Source organism: Synchiropus splendidus, chromosome 12 (genome assembly GCF_027744825.2).
Source record: "Synchiropus splendidus isolate RoL2022-P1 chromosome 12, RoL_Sspl_1.0, whole genome shotgun sequence".
In the NCBI taxonomy this organism is placed as follows: Eukaryota; Metazoa; Chordata; class Actinopteri; order Syngnathiformes; family Callionymidae; genus Synchiropus; species Synchiropus splendidus.
This window is the reverse complement of record NC_071345.1, coordinates 764,192-791,279: the sequence shown is the minus strand read 5'-3', so window position 1 is coordinate 791,279 and position 27,088 is coordinate 764,192. Positions and strand designations below refer to the sequence as shown.

The following is a 27,088-nucleotide window of genomic DNA, read 5'->3' as shown; positions in this document are numbered from 1 at the left end:
GTCAACTTTGCATATTGGTTTTATTGACTTCAGATGCTGCGATGATTTATCTAGAAACCCTGGTCAACTCTCACGCACAAGAGAGAATATAGTCGCCGCTGCTTGCTACAAACAAATGTCGATAGAATATCTACTACCAAAATACAATCTTCACACGAGCAGGTCTTAAATATAAAGGACAAAAGGAATCTGGGGGACGACGGGGTTCACTGGAGAAGGAAGGGAGAGGAAACGTCGACGGCTTCAGGAAAGGCTCGCTCACAACCAAGCGGTAAGAAGCTGATCCAAAGCTCGCACGCTGCTAAGATCACTCTTTGGCAAGCAACACTACTCTACTGGCCCGGACTCCAACCTTTATCTGACTCGACGAACACAAAGTCCAGGCAAGAAAATCTCCACATTTTACAGATGCATAAAGTGACCAAGTGTAACCATAGAAGCACGTTTGTGTTGGTCGGCAGACCCCGACGAGGAAAGGGGGCGGTCTCGAGGTGAAGGCGAACACGGAGGCGGTGATGAACATGGTAATCATAATAACGGTGATGAAGGCGAGGGGTAGCCAGGTGTGGGAGGCAGTGGGGCGCCAGGGTTACCAGTTGTCCAGGAAGTCAAATCCGCTCTTCAGGATGTTGCTGCTCGTGTTGAACTGGGGACGACACCAGAGGAGAGAGGGCCGTCAGTGGCCGGTTATTCAGTCACCGGACAGGTGCAGAAGGAGTGTCCAAGACAGAGCTCCGCAGCTGGGACCTGATTGGCACCGGCTGTGATCGAGTCACTCCACCTGTGGACTGGGTTTAACCTGAACGTAGAACAGAGAGCGTGGCGACAGTCACCTGTGAAAAGGTGGGGCTGCTGGGCGAAGGCTCCTCTTCCTTCCCCTTCTCCAGACTCGGCGAGAGCTTCGGGGACTTGGACATGAGGCTGGAGGAGAAGACGTCGTCCGGCGTGTTGCCGACGGAGGGCAGGGTGCTCTGAGATCGCTCCCACCCGCCCGCCGACGGCAAGACGCTCACTGGCGGCGGAGGATTCGGGGAGATGGAGATGGAGGCCGGCGTGGCGCTGACCCCCACGGGCGGCGGCGGGGCCGGAGGTTTGGGGGCCCGCTGCTTGATGGGCTTGGCCGGAGCAGGAGGGGGCGCCGGCGGGTCCACTGGCTCTGGATCTGTGGACACCGACGTCTCCTGCAGCAGAATGAAAGTTAAACACGGTGGAAAGAGAAGGTCCAACCACTGAGCGGCTGACTCGAGCGGAAAGCAGCTGATGCCTGAAGGAATTGCATGGCCTTCACCAACAGAGAGGGCAGGAAGCAGCGGGGCACCTGAGCTCACCTGTCTGAGGTACGAGGGCAGGGGCTTCTCTCCTTTCTCCAGGGACTTGATCTGACTCGGGGTGAGAGACTGGAAGTCGGCCTTCTCCCCCTCCAGTCTGGACCTCTCAGCGCTGATCTTCCAGAAGGCCGACTCCTCCTCAGGCCGGCGGCTCTCGCTGACCGTGGCCTTGAAGGCGGAGACACGTTATTCCCAGACCCCCTGAGCCGCAGGGTGTGGCTCGGCCTACCTTGGTGCCCAGAGCACTTTTGGCCAGCTGGTTGGAGTGCGGAGCTTTGGCTGCCTTGGAATCGGACTGAGGGGCGGAGAGTCCCGACTCGGAGCCTGAAGTCAGGCTGAACTCCAGCTGGCTCTGCAGAGGAGCAGCACAGACATCATGTCAGCTGAAGCGTTCCACTCGAGTCAGCCACACGCTCTCTTCTACTGTGGAGAACCACGCCTGATATACATCTACGGACGCTTCCACATACGTTTGCTCTCTTCCCTCAAATCTTTCACATGCATCTGTGCTTCAAATTCTCTGTCACTTTTCATTCGACAGTCACTTGCATATTTAGAAACACCAGATGAACACCAGTAATGTGGTTGTGGAACACATCAAGTGCGCGATGTCTCTTCTCTCTCGAGCGGAGCGGCTCCACTTCAGGTCCACCAGTGTCTTTCTTCACCTGACAGGACAGGCTATTTCCAGCACGTCCATGAAAGATAAATGCGCCAGCAACCTGAGCGAATTATGTATGGGGTCTGACTCTGACTCGGTCACCACTGCTCTGTCTCTGTCTTGCTGCTGCCGTGACGTCACAGCCGCCTTCCTCCCTTGGACACACGTTGACCTCTCTGCTGCAGTCAACAGCGCAGGTTTACCTTGGTCTCCCAGGAGAAGGGCGCCGAGTGCTCATCCTGCCAGGTGATGTCCTGGACACAAACAGGCCGCGGTGAGCAGGACGCGCTTGGCCACACCCCGCTGACGTCACAAAGACGCTGCGTGGCTAACCAAACATGCTAAGCTAGCAGCTAGCCCCAGGCGGGGCCAGTGGCTCCCTCACCTCTTCGCCGAAGTGGACGATCTTCTGGCCGGTGTGCAGCAGCATCTTGGGGTAGCACACCACCTCCTGGCGCTCCACTCGGTGCATGGCGTAGCGGGCCCGGACGTGCGGGTCCATCAAGCAGCGGTCGATGGCGCTGTCCTGCTCCTGCGGCGTCATCTGCTGCCACGTGGGCCCGTGCTGGCTCTTGATCTTCTCCCGCTCCTGCATGATCTTCTTGGCCATCGAGTTGATGGAGGAGAAGTACTCGAACTTCTTCTCCTCCATCGCGCGGGGTCCGAGCCCCGCCACGGTCGCCGCGGCCATCTTGGACTGCTGCTGTCGGCGGTGACGAGAGGGAGGGAGGGGCGGGGCGGAAGTGGCGCCATCTAGTGGACGTGTGCGGTAAGAGCTCAGTGGAGCTCAACACCAGCTGCACTGGTGAACACCGTGTGGATCATTCTCAACCGTTTATTTGAGGTATTTATTTGGCTTTACTTCATGTATTTATAATCCATGGTATTGATAGAGGGGTTGGTGCAGTGGCAGCGGTGATGCGGTCGCTGTATCGGACCGTCGTGGTGAAGAGGGAGCTGAGTCACAAGACGAAGCTCTGGATTTACCCATCCATCTACGTTCCCACCCTCACCTATGGTCACCAGCTTTGGGGCATGACCGAAAGGGTGAGGAGTTGGATCATCCGGGAGGAGCTCGGGGTGGAGCCGCTGCTCCTCCACATCCAGAGGAAGCAGCTGAGGTGGCTCGGGCATCTGATCCGGATGCCCCCTGGACGCCTCCCTGGGGAGGTGTTCCGGGGAAGACCCAGGACTGGCTGGAGAGATGATGTCTCCGGTCTGGCCTGGGAACGCCTCGGGATCCCCCGGGAAGAGCTGGAGGAGGTTTGTGAGGACCGGGAAGTTTGGGCTTCCTTGCTCCGAAAGCTGCCTCCGTGACCCGACCCCGGATAAGCGGCAGAAGAAGGTGACGGTTATTTATGGACGTATTAGTTGTGTTATTATTATTATTATTATAATTATGTTTTGTTCACTACTGCACAGTGTTCCAAAGCACCTTCCTCGTTGGTGGGATCCTCACTGACCTTGGCAATAAAGCGGATTCTCATAATCTCATGACAGAAGTTGAACGTATTACCAAGTAAAATTGCAAAGAGGCCTGAGGGAGAATCTTTGGTCACAAACTAATGAATACTTTCATTTTCATGTCAGTGAAATGATACGTTTTTTTAATCTTGCTGAAACATTTATTCAGTCAAAGTCATCTGATCTTCATCTGGAAATACAAAAGAAATCTCAATATTTACAGTTCAATGTCTGCAAATACAAACAAACATGCATTACAAAAATATATGTAACGAGGCTTGAAAAAAACCAAAACAGCTTCCACATGAATTAAATGTGATCACACTTTAAAGAATTTTGAGGCGAGAAATGAATGTAGACTTAGAAAGGCAAACTTTCCACAAGATCTGGAAATAAATAAGTGGTGCTCCCGGATCCTTCTTCTGTGTCCACAGCGTCTCCGGCTACAGGTTCTTCTCGCCGTTCAGGCTCGGCGGCATGTTGAGGGCGAACGGCGGCGGGTCCCTGGACTTCCTCCTGTTGGAGCGGCAGCACAGCAGGTAGAAGATCTCCACCACGTTGAGCATGACGGAGATGCAGGACATCGTCAGCATGAAGATGATGAAGATGGTCTTCTCGGTGGGCCGTGACATGAAGCACTCCACCGTGAAGGGGCAGGGCTCTCTGGAGCAGACGATCCTGGGGTCCATGACGAAGCCGTACAGGTAGTACTGGCCCACGATGAAGGCCACCTCCAGGATGATCCTGAAGACGATGGAGGTCATGTAGTTCCCCAGCAGGTTGCCCTGCAGCTTGATGTGGCCCTTGTCGTCGGAGTACTTGGGGGGCTTGACCATCTGGCCCTCGGAGAGCTTCTGCATCTTCTCCCTCAGCTTGTTCTCCTTGTGAATGACGTGCATGACGTGGCCCAGGTAGATGAGCGTGGGCGTGGACACGAAGATGATCTGCAGCACCCAGAAGCGGATGTGAGAGATGGGGAAGGCGTGGTCGTAGCACACGTTCTCGCAGCCGGGCTGTTTGGTGTTGCAGACCATCTTGGACTGTTCGTCTCCCCAAACCTGGAAACACGGATCGGCTGTGAGCGCTAGACGTGCGCCGCCGGCGTCTGGCAGATCTGACAGCTCCTGGGGTCAAAGGTCACTTGCCGCTGGGAAGGCAGTGAGAGTGAGCGCGAGCAAACACGGCCACCTCACCCTTTGGTGACTACTGCGGCTGCTGCCAGTACTACTACTGCCACTATTAGTGCAACCATACAGAATGGTACTACTACTCTTCTACAAATACTTACCCCTTCTACTACATCTACTACTATTAGATGAGGTTACTACTATCACTGCAACCATAAATACTACTACTACTACTGCAACCATATAAATAGATACTACTTCTACAACAACCATAAATATGAATACTACTTCTTCTACTACAGCCGCTACTACTAATACTATGGTGCCGATCAGTACTCCAACAATTATCACGACTGCAGCTGCCACTTTCAAGGTCTTCCCCTGGTGTATGTGCAGATTGGTGCGCTTGCGTGCGTGTACCTTCTCAGCTCCAGCTCCGAGGATCATGATCCTGAAGATGAAGAGGACGCTGAGCCAGACCTTCCCCACCACGGTGGAGTGAGACTGGACCTTGTCCAGGAGAGACGAGAGGAAACCCCACTCACCCATGATCCGTGCTCTGGAGAAGTGAGGAGCATGCTGAAGACCATTTCACGGTGACAGTGGGAGACACCACTGATTTGTAATGTCCCCCACTGTGGGACTAACAATGGCCATCTGTCAATATCAGTCGTTTAGAAAATGTCTCAGAATGCCTCGTTTTTACCATTTCATCTGCTTATTATTGAACATATTCCATCAATAATCTTCAATGATCAGCATTTGTTTGCCTTGGTTTAATCATAACAATATTAAGAATGAACAAATGTGAACTGAAATTCAGAAACCTGATTTAAAATGGTGTCTCAATAGTCGCTTAATGCCTATTGACAAAATAAATGACATACAGTGCAATAGCTACAGCAGTCACGACGCATTATGACTGGAAACGCTGATGAAATGATGGAGGCGTTCTGGTGCCTGGACCTGGAGCCTGGCTCCTGGTGTCTTACCTGAAGGGTCCTGAAGCCTGGGAAGTCCCGACGGTCTGAGCGGCAGCTGAGCAGCGACTGAGGGAACAAGCCCGAGTCCGGCACCTTGAACTTTAGATCCGATTGCGCCACCCCGAGCTGTCACGTTGTCCTGACGCTAGAAAGTGATCATCCTTTTGGCGCGGTTAAAGATTGACAGGTGATTGGAGCGCGGTGGCGCCGCGGCCGTGTGAGTGGAACTCCTGCGCGCGGGGGTCGTGACTCAGCGGCACACGAGGAACAGTGGGGCTGGCCTCGGAGACCTGAAGCCTCTGCTGCACTGTTACTTTCCTCACTGTGTCTATTGTGTTGTGGAGACTCACTCTGATCTTGGGAAACCTGACACACGCCTTCACGCACGCACCTTTTCTTTCTTGACTTTTACAGCCTCCTGATAACCCCAGAGTCAATTATTGATTGGCTCAGATCAGTCATCGATGAGTGGGCTCTCCATCACCTGACAGGTTGTTGTTGCAACACTCGCACCAGTCAGGTGTTCTCCATGTTGGACTGCGTTCGTCTCACACAGCTGGCCTTTACTACTGTGTTCATGTACCTTCGATGTAGCCTTCAGCTACTGAGTGTTTTTCTTCTTTCAAATGTCATTGTGATCTTCATGTCCATGAACCAACCTCTGATTTTTGATTCAGTGGTGAGCGCGTCTGCATTCGAATCCGTCAACAGGCAGGTCACTTCAGGGGGGCGTCTCTCTGAAGGGGTGTGCGCTGGTCCATGTTGACTTCAACTGTCCGTTTGAACAGGACAACATTGAACACCTAGAAGAGGGGACGAGCGCTCGCCAAGTCTCTGCTGTGACACGCGGCGAGTTGCTGTGCAGGCGAGACTGGGGCCAAGCGCCTGCATTCTGTGGGGTTCTGTCTGTCTGTGTACACTCTGTTGAGATGCTTTCAAGAGCAGCATTCGCTCTCGACTGAAGTGAGGGCGTGTTGGTGTGGTGCTGGTCAAGAAAGTGAGGAGGTCTACGAGTTTGACTTCTTTATTAAAAACCCAATGCTATAAAATAAAAGCAGTAGAAACTTTACAACATATTCATTGTTGAAACAGGAATTTTGAACGATTACCGGCGTGTAATAACTTACTCATCGCAGCATAAATACAATTGTATCTGCACAAATTCCACCATCAGGTCGATTACAGAGACAAAAACACACCACGTTGTTGCCCAGGTTGGTCACGCCACTGCTTCTAATAGGACTTGAGCGGCATCTTCTCGTCTTTGGCACCATCCAGGCTCCCGCCAATGCTCTGGCTTCCTTCCAGTTCCAGGTTCAGCTTGTTCTGCCTGAGCGCCTCGTCCGTGGAGGGCCACTGAGGACCGGACAGGACGGCCGGGTAGGCCGGGGTGTAGCGGCTCTGAGGGCGGGCCCGGCGGCCCACCCTGGTGCACAGCAGGTAGAACACCTCGATCACGTTGAGGAGCAGAGAGACGCAGGCCACCACCAGCATGAAGATGATGAAGATGGTCTTCTCGGTGGGTCGGGACATGTAGCACTTCACGGTGAAGGGGCAGGGCGACTTGGAGCAGGGGAACATGGGGACCATGACGAAGCCGTACAGGTAGTACTGGCCCACGATGAAGGCCGCCTCGATGATGATCTTGACCACCAGCTGGGTCATGTAGCTGCCGAGCAGGCGGCCCTTGATCTTCACCCGTCCGTTGTCGTCGGTGTATTTGGGGACCTTGACCAGGCGCGTCCCGCCCGGGCTCACCAGCAGCTCCCTCAGCTTCTTCTCGCTCTGGATGACGTGTATGGCGTGGCCCAGATAGATGAGCGTGGGCGTGGAGACGAAGATGATCTGGAGCACCCAGAAGCGGATGTGGGAGATGGGGAAGGTCCAGTCGTAACAGACGTTCTCACAACCGGGCTGTTGAGTGTTGCAGATGAAATCGGACTGCTCGTCTCCCCACACGCTCTCGGCGCCGGCGCCCAGGACCATGATCCGGAACAGGAAGAGAACGCTCATCCAGATCTTCCCGATGACCGTGGAGTGGGACTGGACCTCGTCCAGCAACTTTGACAGAATGCCCCAGTCTCCCATCTTTGGCAGCGACGTTCACACACTAGTCGGAGGAGAGACGTGAGAGGTGAGTTGGCGATGAGGCCTCGGGTGTCACGTCACCTGGATGTAGCATCAGCTCTGCTTCCCTCATGCTCTGACTTCAGCATATCTTCAATATACATCTGGCCCACGCAGGCACATGCATTAAAACAGAGCTGCAGCTATGAACTATTTCAATTCAATCTGACAAGATGTCTCTCTCTCGAGTATGATTTGAACGTAACAGAACAATGTGGAAGAGCAGCAAACTGAATTATGAGTCCAGTAGAAGTAAAGGGTCCAATCCATGTCATGGAGGTATATAATAAGGTACCACAAATCGCATCACAAATAAAGTTAGGAGGGGCAGAGTTGAGGTATCAAAGTGGTGTCAACAACAGTATCAAATGGTGAATAAAAAGTAACTTGAATTTGTTTTCCCACATTTAAACATTCATGACTTCCTTAAATAAAACCCCGATTATTACTTGAATAATCAAGTATTCAGGGTCGCTGTCATGAGAACTGAGTTGCAGTGAAGCACGATCCATGAAATGACATTTTAAAAGCAAAAGCGGAGCGACAGAAGGAGCAGCCGTCCTACCTGAGAACCGAGCCTCCAGCTGGAAGTGATCTCCCTCTCTAGTTGGACCTTGGAGTTTTGTGAGGACGAGAACCATCGGAGCCACTTGCGTAAGCGCGACCGGGTCCAGAGTCACGTTGGATTCGTGGGCCGGCGGATAAGAGAGTAATAATTGACAAGGGTTCAGGGAGGAAGGCCGTAGTTTCAGACACTCAACAGACTCACCTGAAGCGTCTCAGCCACTCAGTCACCAGAGTTGGCAGAGTGCTCCTCACGCTGATCCCAGGCTCCGCTTCACAGAGGGCCAAGTTCAGGTCATTAAAGGTTTTGTAAAGAAGTATCATCGTGATGGTGATCATGGGGATGAATTGAAAGAAGCACTTTAGTTGTATTGAACACATTGTAAATAGTCGTGACATCCAGGAAATTCAAAGGCAAATGATCCATGTATTTTATATAGAAGCAATCAATCATCAAAGTGAGGATATGAATTATGACACGTGAACACACCGCATTTCTTCTGTCACCCAAATCTTTATTGGACAGCTGTAGAAATGGTGTGGCCCCAGCAGAACAGCGGCTGGCGAGTGTTTGCTGTGAGCACGTTTGTGTGCAGAAGCTGCCACCGGTGGCCTCAGATGTGGACCTCGTCCAGCGGCTCCACCTTGCTCCCCCCGTTGGCCACGCCGTTCAGCCCTAACTTCCGGCCCTGCAGCTCCAGCTCCAGGTTGACGCAGTTCTGGCTCACCGGGTCCTCCTGGCTTTTAAAGACCTTCCTCTCAGAGGGTGGGGGGGTGACCGGGGTGACGGTGTAGTCCTGCCTCCTCGCCATGCACTCCTTCACCGCCTTCACGCACAGGTACAGCATCTCGATCACGTTCAGCGCCAGCGAGAAAAGCGCCATGGCCAGCATGAACCAGGTGAGGATGGACTTCTCGGTGGGCCTGGACAGGAAGCAGTCCACCACGTGAGGGCAGGGGAAGCGGCTGCAGGCGTAGCGGGGGTCCAGGTGCAGCCCGTACAGCCAGTACTGGCCGAAGATGAAGACGGCCTCGATCACCATCATGGCCAGCAGATGGAAGACGTAGCTGCGCAGCAGGCGACCCCGGATGCTGATCCTGCCGCTGAGCTTGGTGTACTTGGGGACTTTGTAGGCCCGTCTGAGGAAGAGAGTGGCCTGATCGTCCAGTTCCCTCTGACTCTGCAGCCTCTCCTTCATCTTGTGAGAAACAGAAAAGCAGTGGGAGGGTTTGTCGGACATGCAAAACCTCCTCCCAGGACCCAGAACGCCTGGATGGACTGTGGTCTACCTTCTTCTCCGTGTGGAGCACGTGGAGGACGTGGCCCAGGTAGAGCAGCTTGGGCGTTGCCACGGCGATGATCTGAAGCGTCCAAAAGCGAACATGAGAGATGGGGAAGGCGACGTCGTAGCAGACGTTTTCACAGCCGGGCTGCTTGGTGTTGCACATGAAGTTGGACTGCTCGTCGCCCCAAACCTGGCGGGAGGAGGAGTGTTACTTCCCTGAACACAGTCCTGCGCGGCTGCTGCTGCTGCTGCTGCTGCGTCACAACTATCACGTGGCGATTTAACCACCTGACGGTCGCCTCTCAAGCTATGTTCGGGCTCCGTGTGTGGATGTCATCTGCGGTGCCCTCTGCTGTGCTAACGTGGAGTTTCTCCAACTCAGTGGTTGAAAGGTAAAACGGAGCTTCCACCTCCTAAACCCCACATTCCTCCAGCTCTTCCAGGCCTTGAGAGACAGCAGAGAGAACTCCTGACAAGATGCTCCTACTCTGACTGTGGGGTCACCTGACCCTCCACCTGACTGTGCCATCGCTGGTGAAGCTCTGGAGGTCTGGAAGCCTCACCCTGGCCCCGCGTCTCAGAACTGAGACCAGAGCCACCAAGCCACCAAACCATTTGATTCTTAAAGCCAAGCTTCCCCACCTAACCTAATAGGGAGGAGGAGGAGGAGATGAGGGCGCGTGTGGCTGACAGACGGAAGCACCAGTGACCACAGAGGGCGTCACAGAGGCCATCAGAGAATGAAAGGTCCAGACCTTTTCTGCGCCGGTGCTCAGGATTAGGATCCGGAACACGAAGAGAACGGTGAGCCAGACCTTTCCCACCACGGTGGAGTGGGTCTGCACTTTGTCCAGCAGGCGGCCCAGAAGCTGCCAGTCCCCCATTTCCCTCGCCAGTCGTCGTGCTTTCTGCAGCGGGACCCACAAACCTCCGCGTCTCTAAAAGAGCGGCAGAAGCTTTATCTACGTCCAACTGTTTCCAGCGGAGAGGAGTTAACGTGAGACAACATCTATGAAAACAGATAACAGCCGACGGAAGGAGTGAACTCACCCGGGACAGAGCTGAGAACAGAGACGTGCAGCTGGCGATGCCTTCGGGAACGTGTGAGGAGAAGTAGAAAACTGTGGAGGCCGCCGAAGGCCGATGGTTATCAGAGGAATACTTGAAAACAGCACTTGTTTTGTCTCGACAGCTTTAATCTCGTGGCCCTGAAGGTGGAATGAGAGGGACGCTGGTCGGAGAGAGAGAGAGTCGGATCAGAGGACGACGATATAAGGCCTGTTTGGTTCTGAGGTGAGTCCACCGGTGCAGTCCAGCCCGACCATTCGACCCTCTCAATAGCCACTTCCTGTCTGGCTCTACTCCGAGTCTCTGGATGACTGAGCTCACAAAGCAAATTGCTTCGGGTGTCTTGCTCTCCATGACATTTGACGGTTGGAGATTTATGATGCATTCAGGTGCCCGCAGAAGCCTGGAAGATTCCACAGTTCCAGATTGTTAAGCTTGTCAGAGTCGAGAGTTTTGATTTGGTCTGGAAGGACGCACAGCCGCTGGGCGGCAAGCAAAGGCTGCAAACTTGTGAGGCATCTCAGAATGTGTTTTCACTGAGCTGTTGTCCAGCCTCTGCGTTCTGGGTCTGGGCCTCCTCCTGCTGCAGCTCCAGACCCAGATGGTTTCCATCACCCAGGGAGGTCACTCTCTACAGCGTATCCCTCCAGGGAACACCTGCTGATCACAGGTGGAAGCGCCAAGTCCTTCGCTCACTCCCTGGACGTAAAAACAAAAGAGACGAGTGCAGCTGTAGAGGAGCGCCAGGGTTTAACGTTTACTGCTGCCATTTCATAGTTGAAACTTTAGCCACACGGAAGAGTCACAGGAAGATCCTCCTCTTTGTCTCTCACTTCCGGCAACAGTGCAGTGTTTACCATGGCGACAGCCAGCTGGTGACCTCGCCGGCCCGAGGTCATCTGGCGTGACCTCGGTTGACAACGTGAAGTCAATGATTAGTGGAGGAGTGATGTTTTGGAGCGTGCCCAGAATCGATGGCGCACCAGCCGCGTAGTTGTCACTTCCTGCTCCTCTCTGTCCAACCAGGCGTGTGTTTAAACTGTAATTATTCAGAAGACTCAGGATGTGTCACTGTTGTCCAGACTCTGAGAGACTCACAACTGCTTTGTTATGCCTGAAGACTGTCTCTTGATTTCTAGATTTCAAACAAGAATAACAAACAAGATGTCGAGCAGCAACAACAAGAAGAAAAAAACAGCGTACAAACGCAGCTGTGAAATCAGGGCCGAGGTAGCAGGTAGGCTGAGGTAGCAGGAGCTCGATCATCAGAAACCAGTCCACCGATAAGAAAAGATAATCACGTTTATTGCCTTCTTATGTAACACTTAATGTGAGCCTTCTCATCTCACCTCACCCGCAGGCCAAGGCTTGGCAGAAACTGGCTTCACCCAGCAGAGATGACAGTGAGACACAATGAGTCACACGCCACCGCAGCAGAAGACAAAGTCGGGATTGTAGCCCCAATCTCTGGCTTTAAATGACACACTTCCAGTCTCTGTGAAACAGATTACTCGGTCTCGGAGAGGGAGAAGTCCAGATTATTTTGAAGATCACGACTCCTCATGTGACTCAACTGCCTCCGCTCCTGACCAAGACCCGAGACCCCAGAACCCAGATCCAGTCTGGGACGCAGCGGAGCAGACCACGCTGAAGGGAAGCACAAGAGGAAGGTGTGAGAGAGACACACACCACTCATGTTAGGCAAACACACCCTTGACATGGTCTCATGTGACATGCTGCTGTCTGTTTTATCCTGATTTTACTGCTCTACAGCACCTAGTGACAATCTTGCATTGCCTTTCAAGTGCTTTATCAATAAACTTGGTATGGTATGGTGTACTTTGTGTTGTGTGTGATGTTTTAGGTTCATGTGTCATTTATTGCATGTGTTTTTGTTGGTGTTCTTGGGTGTATTTTCGGTGGTATTTCCAGTAGAGGTTTAGGTGTGTGGTGTTATGTGTCCAAGTGCCTGTTTCTGTTCATCTTCCTTGGCTGTCTTTGCTTACTTGACACTGTGGTATGTGTGACAGCAGAGTGGCCAATAATGTTTTCCCTCATGCAAACGTGTTTCTTCCAACAAGCAGACAGACAGACAGACAAACCGAACATGCAGAAGTGTTGAAAACATGATTGGCCACTCTGGTGTTGAGAACAGCGTCCTTTAAGATGCGTACTATTTGTTGTGTAGCTCTTTGATGCAGTTTTATTCAGTGTATACCTCAGTCTGCATATGAGTTGTCGTGTACCAGAGTTTGAATTTCATTTTTCTTCTATACATTTCAGCATGAACTTCATTTGCACTTCCCCTGATGATGACCATTTTCAGTTGGCAGGTTTGGTGAAGGCGTGGCTCAGCTGCCGACTGACCTGCAGCGTGTGAGGCCAGTAGCCGGTGGTCCTGTGCGAGACCCCCAGAGTGGAGATGGCGTGACGAGCGTAGACGTCCGGCTTCGGTACCAGCCAGCTCTCAGCAAGCGGCGAGGATGGTGTAGCGACCTGAAGGAACACCGTGGAGGTGAGAGATGAAGACCAGAGTTCTGGAGTCACAGTCTTACCTGGAATGGAATCAGACTCTGAATGACGAGTCCTCGACCGCTGTACTCAAAGTGCAGAGATCTGGAGAGCTGATCCAAAAATCCCTGAGAGCAGACGAGTCTCTCGTTATTATTATTAATCTCACATGAGAAACGGTGTCATCTAGATGTTTTCTGTGGAGCAGAAGGAGTTTTTTAAGAGAAGAATGAGGATGTTTGAATCCGGGGATCTGGTTTGATGTAGTGTCCGGTCTCACCGTGCAGGCGGTGAGCGTCACTCGCCCAGGCAGCGGTCTGCAACAAGCCCCGGACGAGATGTTGACCACGGCTCCTCTGCCACGCCGCAACATACTGGGCAACACCAGCCGCGCCAGCAGGGTCGCCACCCCGATGTTCTTGGTCACTAGATCCAAGACTCGTTGTTCTGGTATATCTGTGAAGGCGTGAGGCGAGGCCAGTGACTCGTCCACACAGTTCACTAGGAAACCAACGTCCTTGCCCCGCAGAGCTTCTTGGACTGGCTCGACGGCTGCTGGATCCAAGGAGAAGTGGGCCAGGACCACCACTGTCTCCACGCCGTAGTCCTGGGCCAGCCTGGCGGCAAGGTCTCCCACGCCGGCCCCATCATGACAGATGAAGATGACGCTGACTCCCTGCTTGGCCAGCTCTTCTGCGTAAGCTTTGGCCACCGACTCGGTCGCACCTGCCGAGACAGAAGGTCATGAACCGGCTCGGTCTTCTTGCTCAGCGCCAATGTTTTCAGCTGCATGCTGGATTGAATAGTGCCATGTTTCAACCGTCATTCACAGGCCTCACAGCCCCTCACACAGCCATACATTGAGGTCAACACGAGGGCAGGTGAATGAGGGGCCGCTCCAGCTCCAGATGCGCTCTCACCGTTGACGACCGCCCAGCCTCCGTAGATCTGGGTCAGCCTGGTCGTTTGGATCATCCTGGGCAGGAAATGCACCCGGACCATGGCGCACCCGTCTCTGAGCAGGTACAGCGCCCTGGATGAGGCGTACAGAGCGCCCACCAGAGCCAAGGTCTCGGAGTATGTGCCGCATGATCGCGACACCTCTCTGTACAGCAGGTCGAAGCTGTCAACGGCCGCCATGGAGGCCGCGTGACGTCAGCTGTCCCGCCAGCAAGTCAGCGAAAAGGCCGCTCCCGGTCGAGTTCAGGCGTCACAGTAATGGCGCTGCCACACCGGCCCTACATGCTCACTGCTTGTATTCCACTGCGCACGCTTCACTTAGCTGCTGAACCGTGAGCACGGAGGAAGAGGAGAAAGAGACAACAGGTCACGTGGCCCTGATGGTGCATTCAGGTGCTAGAAAACAAATCGCTCATCGCTGCAGTTTTAATAACCTCATGAATTGAAAGTGAGCAATGTGAATAATAAATTACCATACAGGTGGCGACTGATATTTGAAATCGATTAACACGCTTTGTTCATCGCTCTAAATGTGTTTTAAAGTTGCTGCTCAAGGTATTTATCCGATGTCCTGCCGTTCTAGAAGGCAGCGCTTTGGACATCCCACAATGCATTGCGGTGAACAGACGTTTCCATAGAGACGAGGTGCCGATGTTTCTATCTTCTTCTGAGACGCTGACTTGACACAACAGCGCGAGGTGATTGCTTTCATTGCGTTTGTAAGTGTTTAAAGTTGGGTGCTGGGTGCATGTAGAGGAGGGCAGTCTCCAATCGTTGGCGAGGCTAAGCTTGCTACACGTGTTAGCCGCTGCAGCGGGAGTGTCGGTCACTCCTGCTCCCACGTCCCTGCAGACGTGGATCAGTTCAACACCACACCACACCACACCGCAGGTGAGCGCCTGTAGCCTCTAGGTGTCATTGCTAGGGCAGTGCAGACAGCCGGAGCCAGTTCCCTGGACTCCAACACTGGCGAGGGCTGCAGGTGTCGACTTCAAGTCCCCGACACGGCGCTGTGTCCGAGCAGGTTCTGTGAGCACCAGCTGCTGTGGTTCCCTCCACCTCACCTCAGTCGTTAGAGAAGCGTCCAAGTTCCGCGGTGTGCAGAGCCACCAGATGCCCCATTACATAGGTCGCATGAGGATTGCTGGCTGTTTACTGCGCTCATTGAACTGGGCCATTCATGAAAACACAACGTGGACCCACATTTGACTCTCAAAATGAGTCAGGAAACGAATGAGGTCACGGCAGTAATGTGGATTAAAGCATTAAAAAAAGTCTAACCCCAAAGAGGGTCATAGAAGAAAATGATGATTGGTGAAATCCCCCAGCTGATGATGTTGCTCCACTTTCCTTTGTCACAATGTTCAAAGATGTTTTCCGTTGTCGTCCTGCGCTTCCCTGCTGTCAACGTGTGAATGAACTGACTGATGTATATCGCTTTCTTTTCAACACTTGCAGGGCACCTGATACGACATGTTTGGATATTTCATTAAATATGCAGCCTAAAACACATGATGAGTGTGTTTTATCCTGCAGGAATGTCTCAGCTGTGTTTTTCTGTTGGAGATGTGGAGCTGCAGACTTTGCTCAAGCAGTTTCTGAGTAGCATCAGCGACAGAGTCTTGGCTGCTCCTTCGTCTTTGGAGTGTGCTGAAGAGATTCTCCTGCAGCTGGAGGAGACTGACGAGAACTTTCACAAGTATGCTGCCCTCACTTGGTTCCTCTTGCCTTCGTATTAATGAGGTTGTGATGTTCACCTTCTACAGTTATGAGTTTGTCAAGTTCCTCCGTCAGCACCTGGAGGCTTCAGTGGGGCTGGTGGTGGAGGAAGAGACCAGGAAGCTGACTGGAGGGGACAGACAACATGCCATCGGAGCGGGCCATGACACTCTGATTCACACTGTCACCAGCAGAACCAGAGAGTCACAGGAGTGAGTTTGACGCACCGTTCTCCTTCACACTCCACTGCACCCTCAAATTCAGTTTGAAAAATGCTGACTGGAACAATAGAGCACAGTGTTCACACTAGCCCCCTCAGATTTTCAAAAAGAGAAGTTCACTGGTCACAAAGTAATCGACTGGAGGAAGAGTGTTTTTTTTTGTGTTTGTTTGATGGAAAAAAGCGACACAGAAGAAGAAGAAAAAATGAAGATTACAACATTGACTTGAAATGCAGGAAAAACGTTGGTATAGTTGACCATCACAAAAGGGCTGATGGTGGAAGCAAGAAGCAATAGAGAAAACAAACAAAACATCAACTGCACTAAATATAAGCTGAAAAAAAACCCGACTGACCATGGAAACCAGCCACGTGACTGAAGCGTCGCGATGTTCTTCCCCACTCTTCACCAGGTACCAGCAGATGATGCACAGCCTGAAGACTAAGATGAGCACAGTCGTGGACACGCTGGTCCAACAGTTTGAGGAGGACCAGCTGAAGAAGGAGTGCAGAGACAAGCAGCAGTTCAGCGGCTGCTTCACTGACAGCTGCTCCGACAGCGATTCGTCCTTTAACCAGGTCAGGGGTCACATCTTTCTCAGCCCTTGGTCACTGTGCAGGAGGCCTTTTCACCTGAGCCTTTGATCTGTTTGCAGAGTTACACTTTCATCAGACAGGAGCAGCTGCAGGTTCTGGCTGATAATCTCAGCTCCAGCAAACCCAAACAGGTACTCTGAGCTTCTCACGCCGTCATTACTGAGGCAAGATGTTGACTGAAGTTTGGTATCTCCATTCCTCATTGTCTGCTCGTGTTCAGGTTCGTGGTGAGGCCCTGCAGGTCCTCTGCTGCGCTCCTCCATCCGACGTCCTGAGCTGCGTGAGCTGGAGCGGCCTTCGCAGCAACCTCTGTGCCACGCTGGGCGAGTCCGACCCTGAACTCAGCGTAGGAGAACGTGAGAAACACGTCATTTGCTGAGTTTGATGCTGAAGCTTCTTGTTTCTCTCCACGGCAGGAGGGCGTGCTGCAGTTCTTTGCGAAATCCCTCTCCTCATCTCCGTTTAATGTGACGCGGGAGATCTACACCAGCCTCGGTAGGCCTCGGTCACGCTGCTCTTTTGTTAGTGACTCCAGATGTTTGAACGTTTCCTCCTGGTGACACCTTCACAGACGGTTTCACATCAGTCATTATCAACGATGGGCCATCAAAGAACAATTCTCGACCTTAATTGATACTACATGACGTCAGTGAGTGTTCCTTGTTTCGCGCAGCTACAAGTTTGGAGTCCAGTTTCCTCTCTCTCAAACCAAGCGTCCCTTTTGGATCAGCTGGAACTGACATCAACTCACCAGAGATCAGCAGTCTGCTTAAACAGGTTCAGTCTTTCTCATCTATTCTCACCCGTTGTGGGCTGTCTCACCCTCTGCTCATCTGCTGTCGCTCCTGTCTACACACCTGGTGGAGATGCTCTCATCGGCTTATTGCCTGATGAGTATCGTTGTGATTCATCACTTCTCAACACATCTGATCAACAACTGTTTAATCGCTTATTACCAAATAGTTGGAGGTCAGTACAGGTTTGTAGCCACGGTGTTTTCAGCACGCTCAGAAGTTGAGCTGAGCACCAGAGCTAAGTGGAAGCTGGAGGAAAACTGAGAGCAAAAACTTCTATTGCAGATTCGACTGATGAACGACTTTCAAAAGGAGGTCACGACCTTCTGGATCCGGCATCCGGAAATGTGAGTTCAATTTTCAACGTACTTCGACCAATGTGTTTTTCTCAAACTGTCAAATTGTGTAAATATTTGGAGTAGTTGATATGCTTACAATGAGCTCAACTGTGGTCCAACAAGACTGGGAAATCATTTCACTTTGATCTTGGAGTTACGATGCACATGAGCGCACTGTTTGATGATTGACCACGTCTCTTTTCTAGGTACATGGAGGAGATCATCGAGAGCACCTTCTCTCTTCTGACCCTCCGTGATGGCTCCTCATCACTGGGCAAAGAAAGGGCCGTGCAGCCCATTCATCTCCTGGCCTTGCTGGACGTGAAAGCCACCTGGTTCCGAAAGTGGATGGTGAGTTTTGAAACCTCATGTTGCTTGAAAGTCTCATCTGACTTCTCTCCATCATAGCACGGCTTCTACAGCAGGACTGTGGTTCTCAGGCTTCTGGAGAAGAAGTACAAATCTCTGGTGAGTGACCCTCTCCACTAGCAACAACAGTTTCACAATAGCACACAATACTGGAAACTTATGCAACACAAAGGAAACCAGGTTTAAAATGAATCTCCTTCACTGTGATGGACACATGTTAGGGAGTAGTCTCCATGGACAATGAAGTTTGTTGATGATGTAGCGATTCCTTGCATGGAGGGAAGGGGACGATGGAGAGAATGCGATGCACTTTCATCTGCCTGGCCAGGGCAACTGTGGCTGTAGGCATTGCTTACTTTCCCTGGCATGTCATGAGAAGTGCTGTGTAAATGAAGAAGAGAATGGTGGAACAGGATGAAGTGTTGAAAGGAAGTGGCACAGGATAGAAGCCGAAGAACCTGAGGTTGTGGTTGGGAGACAGGACAAGATGAGAAAGAAGTCTGCCAGAGGGAAGAGGTGGGGTGAGGAAGGCCAGATCAGACGGTTGGCACGTGTGGAGAGGAGAGACGGAGCTGGACATGAAGAAGAGGGGTGAACGGAAAAGACGGAGCTGTGAAGAGGCTGCAGATGAGCCTTGGCAGTGATCCGTGAACATCTCGCCCCCCAAAATAAGCATTTAGAAAAGTTACGAGGAAACATTTAATTGCCTGGCTGGCAGAAAAAGAACCATTGTTTCGACTTGATCCGATTTGGTCTTCGTGGGCAGAAGAATTCCTGAGAGAAGCTGGCAGCTGCGTCAGATCAGTTCCTCCTCAGGCTTGTTTCTCCCGCCCAGCTTCACAAGGACACAGGTTGTTTAAAAGTCGAGCTTGACACTGAAAGTGTGGAGGGTGGGAGATGAGGGGGCACGGCAGTTTACCGCTGCGTCTTTGCAGAATTGATTTTCTTAAAGCCCAGACCTTCCTCTCAACTCCCTGCCCTGACTTCTAAAGAGGATTATTTTGGAGTCAATGCCACAACTTCCCTCTGTTAATTAATCCAAATTCCTCTTGCATAGCATTGCATTGAATCTCCATAAAGAAGCTGGCTCAGAAGACGGAACGATTATACTCCTTAAACGCTTGATGAATGGCTTCAATAAACCAGGTTGCGACTGAGTTATTCTCGCGTGGCGTCTAAATTTGACTTTGGTTAATAAACCTGGACTCTTGTTTCACTGCTGCTTTTTATTGAAACTCGTATCGGAAACTTTCCCCCGTCTCTTGTTTTCAAGCTGATGTTAATCTCGTCTGTGTGAGAGCAAATTAGGGAGAAGCGTTTGTGTAGTGCAGTGAAGTACTGGCCCAGGTTCACACCTCATGTGACTGGAATTTCTGCAGCCTCAGTCAAGGACACAGAGAGCTCTCCACTGACTGGTGGATTTCCCTGCTCACATGTGGCCTGAGAACAGTAGCTTCTCTATGGACTCCTTGAGAGAAAGGCGGTCATCCAGGAGAGACTCAGTGGAGGACCTCGCTCCTGACTCCTGGACACCTTCCAGTGGAGACACTGGAGAGATGAGATCACTTTCCCCCTGGCATGCAGAACATTTACCTGGACGACTCTGTGTGTTCCCTCATGCCTCTCTTGTGTTTCAGATCGTGGCCTCAGTGCAGCAGTGTATCCACTTCTTGGAGTCCGGTGGAACTGTAGCGACTCATTCAACAGATCCACAAGCAGAAAAGCAACAGGCGAGCGGTGAGTAAAAGACGCCATAAACTCGTGATTCAGCCACAGAATCACTCGCTGCCTCGTCTTCAGTCATGGCTGCATAAACATCAGGGATAGCGATGATTCACTGTCTCCCTGCTGAAGCAGGCCAGACGCAGTAGTGGAAGTTAAGCTCAACCAGAGCTGGAATGAAAAAGCCGCGCTTCGTTTGAAGTCTGCGGCCGCCAAATGTGCTCGTACCTGACGCGGCCTTCATTTACTGGGTTCGCTGACACGCAGCGCCTGTTGTCATTCCGCGCAGCGCTCCCCAAACAAAACGCCGCGAGTAAGAGAAGAAGATAAAACAGTCAGCGGGGTTCGGGTGATAAGCGGCGCTCGGGCGGAGACATCAGCAGATGAATATTTTATTAAGAGAAGCTAGTGCAGACAAAGAGGGTGACAGGGAGAAGACTGAGGAAGTACTTGGCATCCAAAGTTCACGGAGCAAATAAGTCGTGAGTCCAGAGTGTTTCTTTTGCTTGAGTCACAACAGCTCCTTCTGCAAGAGTGAAATCTCCACTACACTTAATGTAATAGGGCAGCTGCTTCAAGTCCCACGCCACTTACTACTTCACCCCCTGCGACTACTTTATGACTTGCATTAAAGCGCACATGAAAGAGTGGTGTTTATACGGCCAAGTCCTACTGAAACAACTGTATCAAATAATCCTGCTGTAGAACAAGCCCTGCCACAGCAACTACAATAGCTGTAACTGCATCTACGCCTTCTCGTACTGTAACCATCCACCAACATGACAGGACTGATCCTACACCTGGATGTACTCATACTGCAAGAAAACGCTGCTACTGTTACCTGCCAAGCTCATGAAGCGCTGCAGTAATGAAATGCATCTTGCTGTTGTGGTGATGTGCTGTCGCAGGTTCAGTGCCGCGGAGCGTTTACACAACAGCAGAGCTGGATTACGCACTTTTTGTCCACTCGCTGTGTGTCCTGGGGAAACTGCTGCTCTACAAGAATGGAAGGAAACTGTTTCCCATCCAAATGGAAACACGCAAAGGTGAGAGCCTGGGCCAGCTTGTGGCAGTGGATTGCCGTTTATCTCGGAACAGAAAGAGGTTTGGTCTTTGTTCGGATCATCGTGCCTATCTTTACAGCGTAATGACGCCTGGCTGCACTGAAGAATGTGTGCCTCAGACCCGCCCGTCTCCCTGCACTCTTGCATAACAATGATTGCGGGCAGCAATTGAAACACGAGTTTGCGCAACACTAATAAACTCCAAATCATTGGTCGGGTGTTATCGATATGAGAGTCCACTCCCTGTGCAGCGCTTGGTTGCAGGGCTAGACTGGACATTGCCACACCAGCTTGCACTCATTGAACTGACAGTGAGTCATTCCAGTGCACAACACACAACAAAACCACTGCTACTGTTACTGTGACTGCTGCCCCCCTGACGTCATTGTTGACTTTTCTTACACTCATAAATACATACACACACACACACAGCCCAATTATGACTTCAAACCCACAAACAGCACGTAGACCTGTATTACTCGCGCTTCTACTATCACTAGCCCAACTATGACACCGTCTACAACTCTTACGGTTAGAATGGTCATTTCACTTGAAACCACACAGCCGTTTCCTGATCAACTATCACAGCTAATAGATGAAGCTACAACACAGCAGACTGCTACCTGGCAACAGAAACGATACCTTGCTTCCTGGGCTATTACCATATTACGACCACTTGTTATAGGGCAACTGACTGCTTGTGTCTGAGTGTATACTGTGCTGTATTCCCTGAAGCCCTGACGAATAGTCAAATTAGCTCACTGCGTTGTATTACTACAACTCACAACTGCAATCTATTTAATGCAAATACGCTTGCTTACATGTACTACTTCAACCAAGACTACTGTACTGCTGAAACCCTTCGTACAAGTGTAAAATACCAGTGAAAAATAACACATGCACTACTACAACTGAAGCAAATGCCATCCACCATGTTGACTACTGCTCCAATTACTACTACTGAAGCCTACTGTTAAGCGGGTCTTTCCTCTAATTCAGACAACTGCCACTGTGTCCGCATAGATTACTCCCACTAGAAGTACTGTTACTGGTGAATGTATTAAAATAATATTACTGCGTCAACTACTGTTAGCAAAACTGTATTGCTAAGTCAAGTGACCTGATACTTTACTAGAACCAATACTGCAACGTCTCCATTTACTTCCTCATTTCAGTACTATTTTTGAATACTACAACAGTAGTACAATCAAAAATTACTAGTACTGCAGCAGCCCTGCTGATGAGTCCTTTGACAACTATTCTGTAATACACTTACTGCAAAAATCACTTCTTCAAATGCAGTTGTGGTACTGCAACACGCTGCACCAAAATGACCCTAAAACTTCTTCTGCTTCCATAAGTACTGCAGAGGTCTCTGCGACTTTGATGTGTCTTGGACATTAGAGTGTAAGACTATCATTGTGTTTAGTTTCTCCTCTAACGAGATATAATATCCATCTATTTTTGTTTCCAGCGTGTGATTTTTCCCGTCTTTGTTTTGGGAGCAGATGTGGCTGAAACTCTTGGGCACAATAATTCCTCTTCGTTGGTGCCTTTATTGCCTTCATCACACCCTGGCTGGATTCTTATCTGCTGATTTCAGAGCCAGTCAGCCTGACCAGCCTCATTGTCCTCCTGATTGACCTTGTGTACCAGCACCCGAAGCCACTGGCCAGTGTGTCCTCAGACTCAGGTGGGCTCCCTCCCTCCCTCCCTGCCTCCCTCACACGCACGCACCTTTACACACTGTAATCGCTGACCGTCTGAACACCACGTCCCTCCCTCCGAGGCGTCACAGCATTCCTAAGAAGCATATCTTCATGTGCTAACCTTGTACCGAGTCATTATCTCCCCACGTGTGAGTGCCTGCTCCTGAGGCGAGGTTAGTGCGTTAAGGTCTGTTGAGGCGATCAATAGTTCTATCCTCCTTAGGCTGAAGAACTCAAGGCGCATTCATGTTCTGCTGAGTCACAGCTTCCATGAATGTGTCACCTGCTGACTCAGCAGCAAAACGGGACTGTGCGTTTTGTGACGTTTGTTGGATGAACCTCAGACCATGACCATGATCACACGAGGCAGGGTGCGTGGGATTTGAACCGCCAACCCTCTCAACAACCTGAGCCTCTGTCAGGTCAAGCTCCAGAAAAATGTTTGGGTCTCTCCAAAGCTGGTGACCACAGGTGAGAGGTGGAAGCCAGCGCTCAGCGCAGAGCACTGCCATCTGGCTCAGCTCTGTCGGCCGCCCCAATCACTATGTCCAGTCATCCTTTTCTTATTCATGAATCATGGTTTCAGACTTTGAGGTGCTGATCTACGTCCAGAGCTTGTTGTGAATGCTGTTCCTCAAAAACTGCTTCAGAAAGTACAACAGTGACCGACATGCGGCATCCTGCCATGCTGCTGTGCATCCACTACTTCAGCTCAAAGCTCAGAGACAGTATGATCTCTTTCCAGCGCTGCTGATGGTACTACAAGTACAATGCCTTCAGTGGTTAATAGTGGTTTTGCTGCAGACGACTGTTTATGCTTGTGCCGCCATCATGATTATCTCCGCTCTGACACTCCCAGGCAGCCCATACTTCATCACACGCTCATCATTTTTGGGTGCGCAGTAATTAGGTTTGCAAAATTTCATTTCAGTCCATGTCGCCCGCTGTGCTACATTATTCCAGAGAAGCAATTTTGGATGTGTTAAAACAAGATTAGACGCCTTAATCTTCAGAGAAGTGAGAGTTTGGATCCAAACAGCAGCGCAGAAAAATCTTTTTATCACGTTACATCGAGAGCTACAGCTGAAATAAGTCATCCAGGGAATTGTGTCTTCTGTTTGAGCGCTGTCTTTACTTAGCCCACACTACAAATGTGTTTATTAAAACCCAAGTGCTTGGATCCAATCAGCGGATCCTAACAGTAATTGATAAATATTGCGCGTCACCGCAGACATCTTTCCCCTGGTGGAAGTGGAGGCTGGAGTCGTCGGGTTAATAAAGAGGGATGGAAGCTGGAAGTCTATTTCTACTGATTTGGTCCAAGAGTCGTAATTCATGTCCTCCTCCCTCAGACTGGCTGTCGCCCAGTCGTCTGGTGATGGAGGTGCTGGGGACGCTGTGCGAGAGGAGCCAGTGTGCGGCGGAGTGTCTCCACCAGAGCGCCGTGATGGAGACGCTGCTGGCACCGCTGATAGCGCTGCTGAGCGGCCAACAGGTGAAACTCTGTCAACACCGTCCAAGGATCCTTGTACACCAGTGGTGGGACTTTAATGAGTTCATTAGGATTCATTAATTACAACATTATTACGACAACAAATCCGTTTCATTTAGTGTAAAGGAACAGTGTGTGCTCTCCAGACAGCAGGGAACCTTTGTCAGCGCAGCAGCTCCTGCTCCACTGCTCCCACTGATGCAGCCAGGATGAGAACAACAACAACAAGCATGGAGGAATCCTCCCTGAACCAAAGCAAAGAAAAGCAGCTGTTTGCTTTGCTTCAGGGAGGTTTTTCACTCCACAATGTCCAGGGTTTCCACCACTCTGGATGGACTTGAGATTCTTATAAAATTGAAATTCTTGTACAAATATTTTCAAGACATGAAAAGAGCTTCAGTTCAAATCAGGTGATATAAAAACGTGAATAGAGAGATTTATTGTGCTGTTGTCAAACTGATGCAGAATATTCTGCTGTTTCACTGTCTGTGTGGCTCCATCATTGGATTGAGTCATACACCACATTCATTCTAATTGAAACATGTGGCTTCTTGTGGCAAATATTCTTATACATCACTGTGATTAATTGAGATTAGATTGGATGGGGGAAAGGGGTTTTAGCATTTTTTCGTAACAAAACAAGGCTCACAAACGTGCACACGTTGTATAAATATCAGTATTAAAAACATAAGGAACCAATATATTGAGTAGACAAACATGGGGGTGCGGGTGAAGCGATGAGTTGGGGGTTGCTGTGGCTCCCAGTGAGTTAGCCACTGAGTCATTGTGAGAAAAGACTGCAACCCCACTCATTGCTTTTACTCAAATGTAACCCATGAGTCACTGCTATTGAGCCATTCCACTCCCACTCAAGTCAAAGATAGTTTATTTTGAATCTGACCAAGAGAAGCAGAGCCCCTTCTTGAGACGGCTCCCATTGAGTCACATCTGTTGACTCAAGTCGTTGTTGCTGATGAATAACTTAAAATTAAGTGACTCTATTTGGCTCTATGCTTGGCCTGAGTTGCTCAAATTGTTGACCTGGTTTAACTTTCTCAGTACTGAGCTGAGGACTAAGAAGAAACAGCTCTAGTTTCCTCCCTCTGTCCAAAAACATACAGAGGTTAACTTGATGATTGTGTGTGGTTGTGTCCTGTGGAGGAGTTGGGTGCTGTCCAGGGTGTCCCCAGTCTCTTCTTCTCAGTGCTGGGATGATGGACTACAGCTTTTGTGGTTTGCTGAATGCCTTGATAAAGACGTTGGCTGCATTTAAAAACTGACTTCACTTTTTAAAGGTCACTCAAGACAAAGATCCATAAACCTGTCAGAAAGTATCTTTTGAAATGTTGAATGCCAGGAACTCCTGCCAGTCTTGCTCTCGGCATCTGCTCCTCTTCACGCCCCTGTGTTGCCAATTCTCTTGCTTCCGCAGGCCAAATTGGAATCTCCTGCTGTGACGCTGACTCTCGCCGCCGACATCCTGGCTCGCATCGCCAACACGGACGGAGGATTATCGCTCTTCTTATACCAGAAGAACCTGCTTGTAAACAACAGCGAGAGGTGAGATGGAGGTGGGATTATCTGCGAGGTTAGTGCTGCTGCGAAAATGAATGATGTTTTCATGAGTGGGCTTCTGTTCTGGATCTACACTCACGCTGAACAACATCACATCACACATCATCAAACTCATGTTTAGTAGTCCCCTCATGAGTACACAGTAGGATGCATGGCTGTCCAAAAACTTCAGTTCAGCTCCTCCAGTCTCCTCTAACTTGACATCTCCAGGTCTTGCCCGGCTCGCATCGTGGTGCAGTTCACACTCAAGCTGCTGGACAACAGTCTCCCAGGTCTGAAGGACCCTGGCATCCCGCATGGTCTGTGCGGAGCCTTCATCTTCGTCTGCAGACAGATGTACAACACCTGCGAGGGCCTGCAGGTCCTGCGACCGTACGACCTGCACCGGGCTCTGGCTGCTGCCTGGGAGACGGTACCATCGCTTCCCTGCAAATACAGAGCCCAGTCCTGTGGCTTCACATCTCAGCGTTTGTCTCAGTAGGACAAGGAGTTCAATTATGAGGCTCAAAATCAAAATGACTGAAATACTAAGTTGGTCATCAAAGCAATTGATCACGAGCTCAAACTAAGTCAAACTAATGAAACCACTCCTAATATTGAAATTAACTCAATCAAAGTGCATGGTCAACAAAATGACCGATGAATTTGTGAACAGCCCTGTTGTTTGGTTACTTATGAATGACTTCTATTGATGTTGTTTATTTTGATTCATTCATTTTATTTGATGGGATCCTCGCTGACGTTGGCAATAAAGCAGATTCTGATTCGAAGAAGGTCACACGCCACATGTTGTGTGACTTTCCTGAGAGGAAATATTCATCAGCTCAGGTGATGCAAGGAGGCGCTGAATTCCATTCTTGAAGCTCAGAATATTGGATCTTGATTGATTCAAAGTACACAATGTAGCATCGAAGGAAAGAAGGACTGTCTTAAGGTCTGCATGGGACTAGAGTCACGAGTGGGACTGCTCTGATGCAAGACTAGCTAGGAAAACATTCACAACAAGAGATGTTATGATGACGTCCGGCTCAGTTGGTGGAGAAGAGAACGTGTAGAAGTACAAGTTGTCGTCAAGTTGAAATATGTCGAAATGACTCGTCAAATTATGTGACAAATATGAATGTGTCAGGATTATACTGGAGCTCCAAGTGGATATACTGCTGACCACAATCCTGTTGTAAAACCAACAAAACTATCACCCAAGTCTGATGTTTGACCAAAGAGTGTCATGTGTGCAGAGCCGTTTGCAGTCCGAGCCAGTCCCGACCCCAGTACCCGGCGCCGTGGTTGCATGTGAAGAGTCCCAAAACGTGTAAGACATGAACGCACATTTGAGGCAAATGAAATGAAGCGCCATGAGCTGCGCGCTGGCGACACCTGCTGTGAGCCCTTGTCACACGCTCTCGTCAC

At 50.6% G+C, this 27,088-nt stretch overlaps 6 protein-coding genes across 16 annotated transcripts in view; 1 reads left to right on the top strand and 5 right to left on the bottom strand.

Moving 5' to 3' along the window:
* Positions 1-3: 3 nt before the first annotated feature.
* c12h1orf198 (chromosome 12 C1orf198 homolog) lies at positions 4-2,703 on the bottom strand. Its single transcript, XM_053880845.1, has 6 exons — positions 2,375-2,703; positions 2,193-2,243; positions 1,558-1,680; positions 1,329-1,496; positions 834-1,181; positions 4-646 (listed from the first exon to the last, which is right to left on the bottom strand). Exons 1-6 carry the CDS (start codon positions 2,678-2,680, stop codon positions 590-592), a joined length of 1,053 nt encoding a protein of 350 aa, XP_053736820.1. The 5' UTR covers positions 2,681-2,703; the 3' UTR covers positions 4-589.
* An 883-nt stretch (positions 2,704-3,586) lies between these two features.
* LOC128768171 (gap junction Cx32.2 protein-like) lies at positions 3,587-5,657 on the bottom strand. The gene is made up of 3 exons (XM_053880846.1): positions 5,573-5,657; positions 5,001-5,139; positions 3,587-4,511 (listed from the first exon to the last, which is right to left on the bottom strand). Exons 2-3 carry the CDS (start codon positions 5,127-5,129, stop codon positions 3,897-3,899), a joined length of 744 nt encoding a protein of 247 aa, XP_053736821.1. The 5' UTR covers positions 5,130-5,139; positions 5,573-5,657; the 3' UTR covers positions 3,587-3,896.
* Positions 5,658-6,571: 914 nt separating this feature from the next.
* On the bottom strand, positions 6,572-8,382 carry gja13.1 (gap junction protein alpha 13.1). The gene is made up of 2 exons (XM_053880770.1): positions 8,256-8,382; positions 6,572-7,673 (listed from the first exon to the last, which is right to left on the bottom strand). Exon 2 carries the CDS (start codon positions 7,649-7,651, stop codon positions 6,797-6,799), a length of 855 nt encoding a protein of 284 aa, XP_053736745.1. The 5' UTR covers positions 7,652-7,673; positions 8,256-8,382; the 3' UTR covers positions 6,572-6,796.
* Positions 8,383-8,641: 259 nt separating this feature from the next.
* Positions 8,642-11,621, bottom strand: LOC128767899 (gap junction Cx32.7 protein-like). 3 transcript variants are annotated; one of them, XM_053880260.1, is made up of 4 exons: positions 10,591-11,621; positions 10,296-10,512; positions 9,545-9,730; positions 8,642-9,453 (listed from the first exon to the last, which is right to left on the bottom strand). In XM_053880260.1, exons 2-4 carry the CDS (start codon positions 10,422-10,424, stop codon positions 8,869-8,871), a joined length of 900 nt encoding a protein of 299 aa, XP_053736235.1. In that variant the 5' UTR covers positions 10,425-10,512; positions 10,591-11,621; the 3' UTR covers positions 8,642-8,868. The 3 variants fall into 3 exon arrangements, with proteins under 3 accessions (XP_053736235.1, XP_053736233.1, XP_053736236.1); XM_053880258.1 differs by having other exon boundaries at positions 10,296-10,478; XM_053880261.1 differs by having other exon boundaries at positions 10,356-10,478.
* A 150-nt stretch (positions 11,622-11,771) lies between these two features.
* hsdl1 (hydroxysteroid dehydrogenase like 1) lies at positions 11,772-14,457 on the bottom strand. The gene is made up of 5 exons (XM_053880257.1): positions 14,040-14,457; positions 13,400-13,845; positions 13,164-13,247; positions 12,976-13,104; positions 11,772-12,255 (listed from the first exon to the last, which is right to left on the bottom strand). The coding sequence occupies exons 1-5, from the start codon at positions 14,257-14,259 to the stop codon at positions 12,178-12,180; spliced, it is 957 nt and encodes a 318-aa protein (XP_053736232.1). The 5' UTR covers positions 14,260-14,457; the 3' UTR covers positions 11,772-12,177.
* Positions 11,949-27,088, top strand: part of tbc1d32 (TBC1 domain family, member 32) — a 43,993-nt gene continuing 28,853 nt past the window's right edge. For 5 of the 9 annotated variants that reach the window (XR_008416196.1, XR_008416197.1, XM_053880254.1 and 2 more), the window contains exons 1-20: positions 11,949-12,278; positions 12,935-13,123; positions 13,407-13,860; positions 13,952-15,778; positions 15,846-16,010; positions 16,432-16,597; positions 16,675-16,746; positions 16,836-16,961; positions 17,032-17,110; positions 17,289-17,392; positions 17,695-17,756; positions 17,954-18,098; positions 18,156-18,215; positions 19,754-19,853; positions 20,747-20,884; positions 22,506-22,595; positions 23,964-24,106; positions 25,536-25,663; positions 25,889-26,090; positions 26,917-26,990. Coding sequence is in view for 7 of the 9 variants with exons in the window: in XM_053880254.1 (XP_053736229.1) it covers positions 15,591-15,778; positions 15,846-16,010; positions 16,432-16,597; positions 16,675-16,746; positions 16,836-16,961; positions 17,032-17,110; positions 17,289-17,392; positions 17,695-17,756; positions 17,954-18,098; positions 18,156-18,215; positions 19,754-19,853; positions 20,747-20,884; positions 22,506-22,595; positions 23,964-24,106; positions 25,536-25,663; positions 25,889-26,090; positions 26,917-26,990 (2,042 nt within the window). In the remaining 2 variants the exon portion in view is untranslated. The remainder of the gene's footprint in view (positions 12,279-12,934; positions 13,124-13,406; positions 13,861-13,951; positions 15,779-15,845; positions 16,011-16,431; positions 16,598-16,674; positions 16,747-16,835; positions 16,962-17,031; positions 17,111-17,288; positions 17,393-17,694; positions 17,757-17,953; positions 18,099-18,155; positions 18,216-19,753; positions 19,854-20,746; positions 20,885-22,505; positions 22,596-23,963; positions 24,107-25,535; positions 25,664-25,888; positions 26,091-26,916; positions 26,991-27,088) is intronic. The other 4 variants (XM_053880252.1, XM_053880250.1, XM_053880251.1 and 1 more) reach the window with 4 other exon arrangements.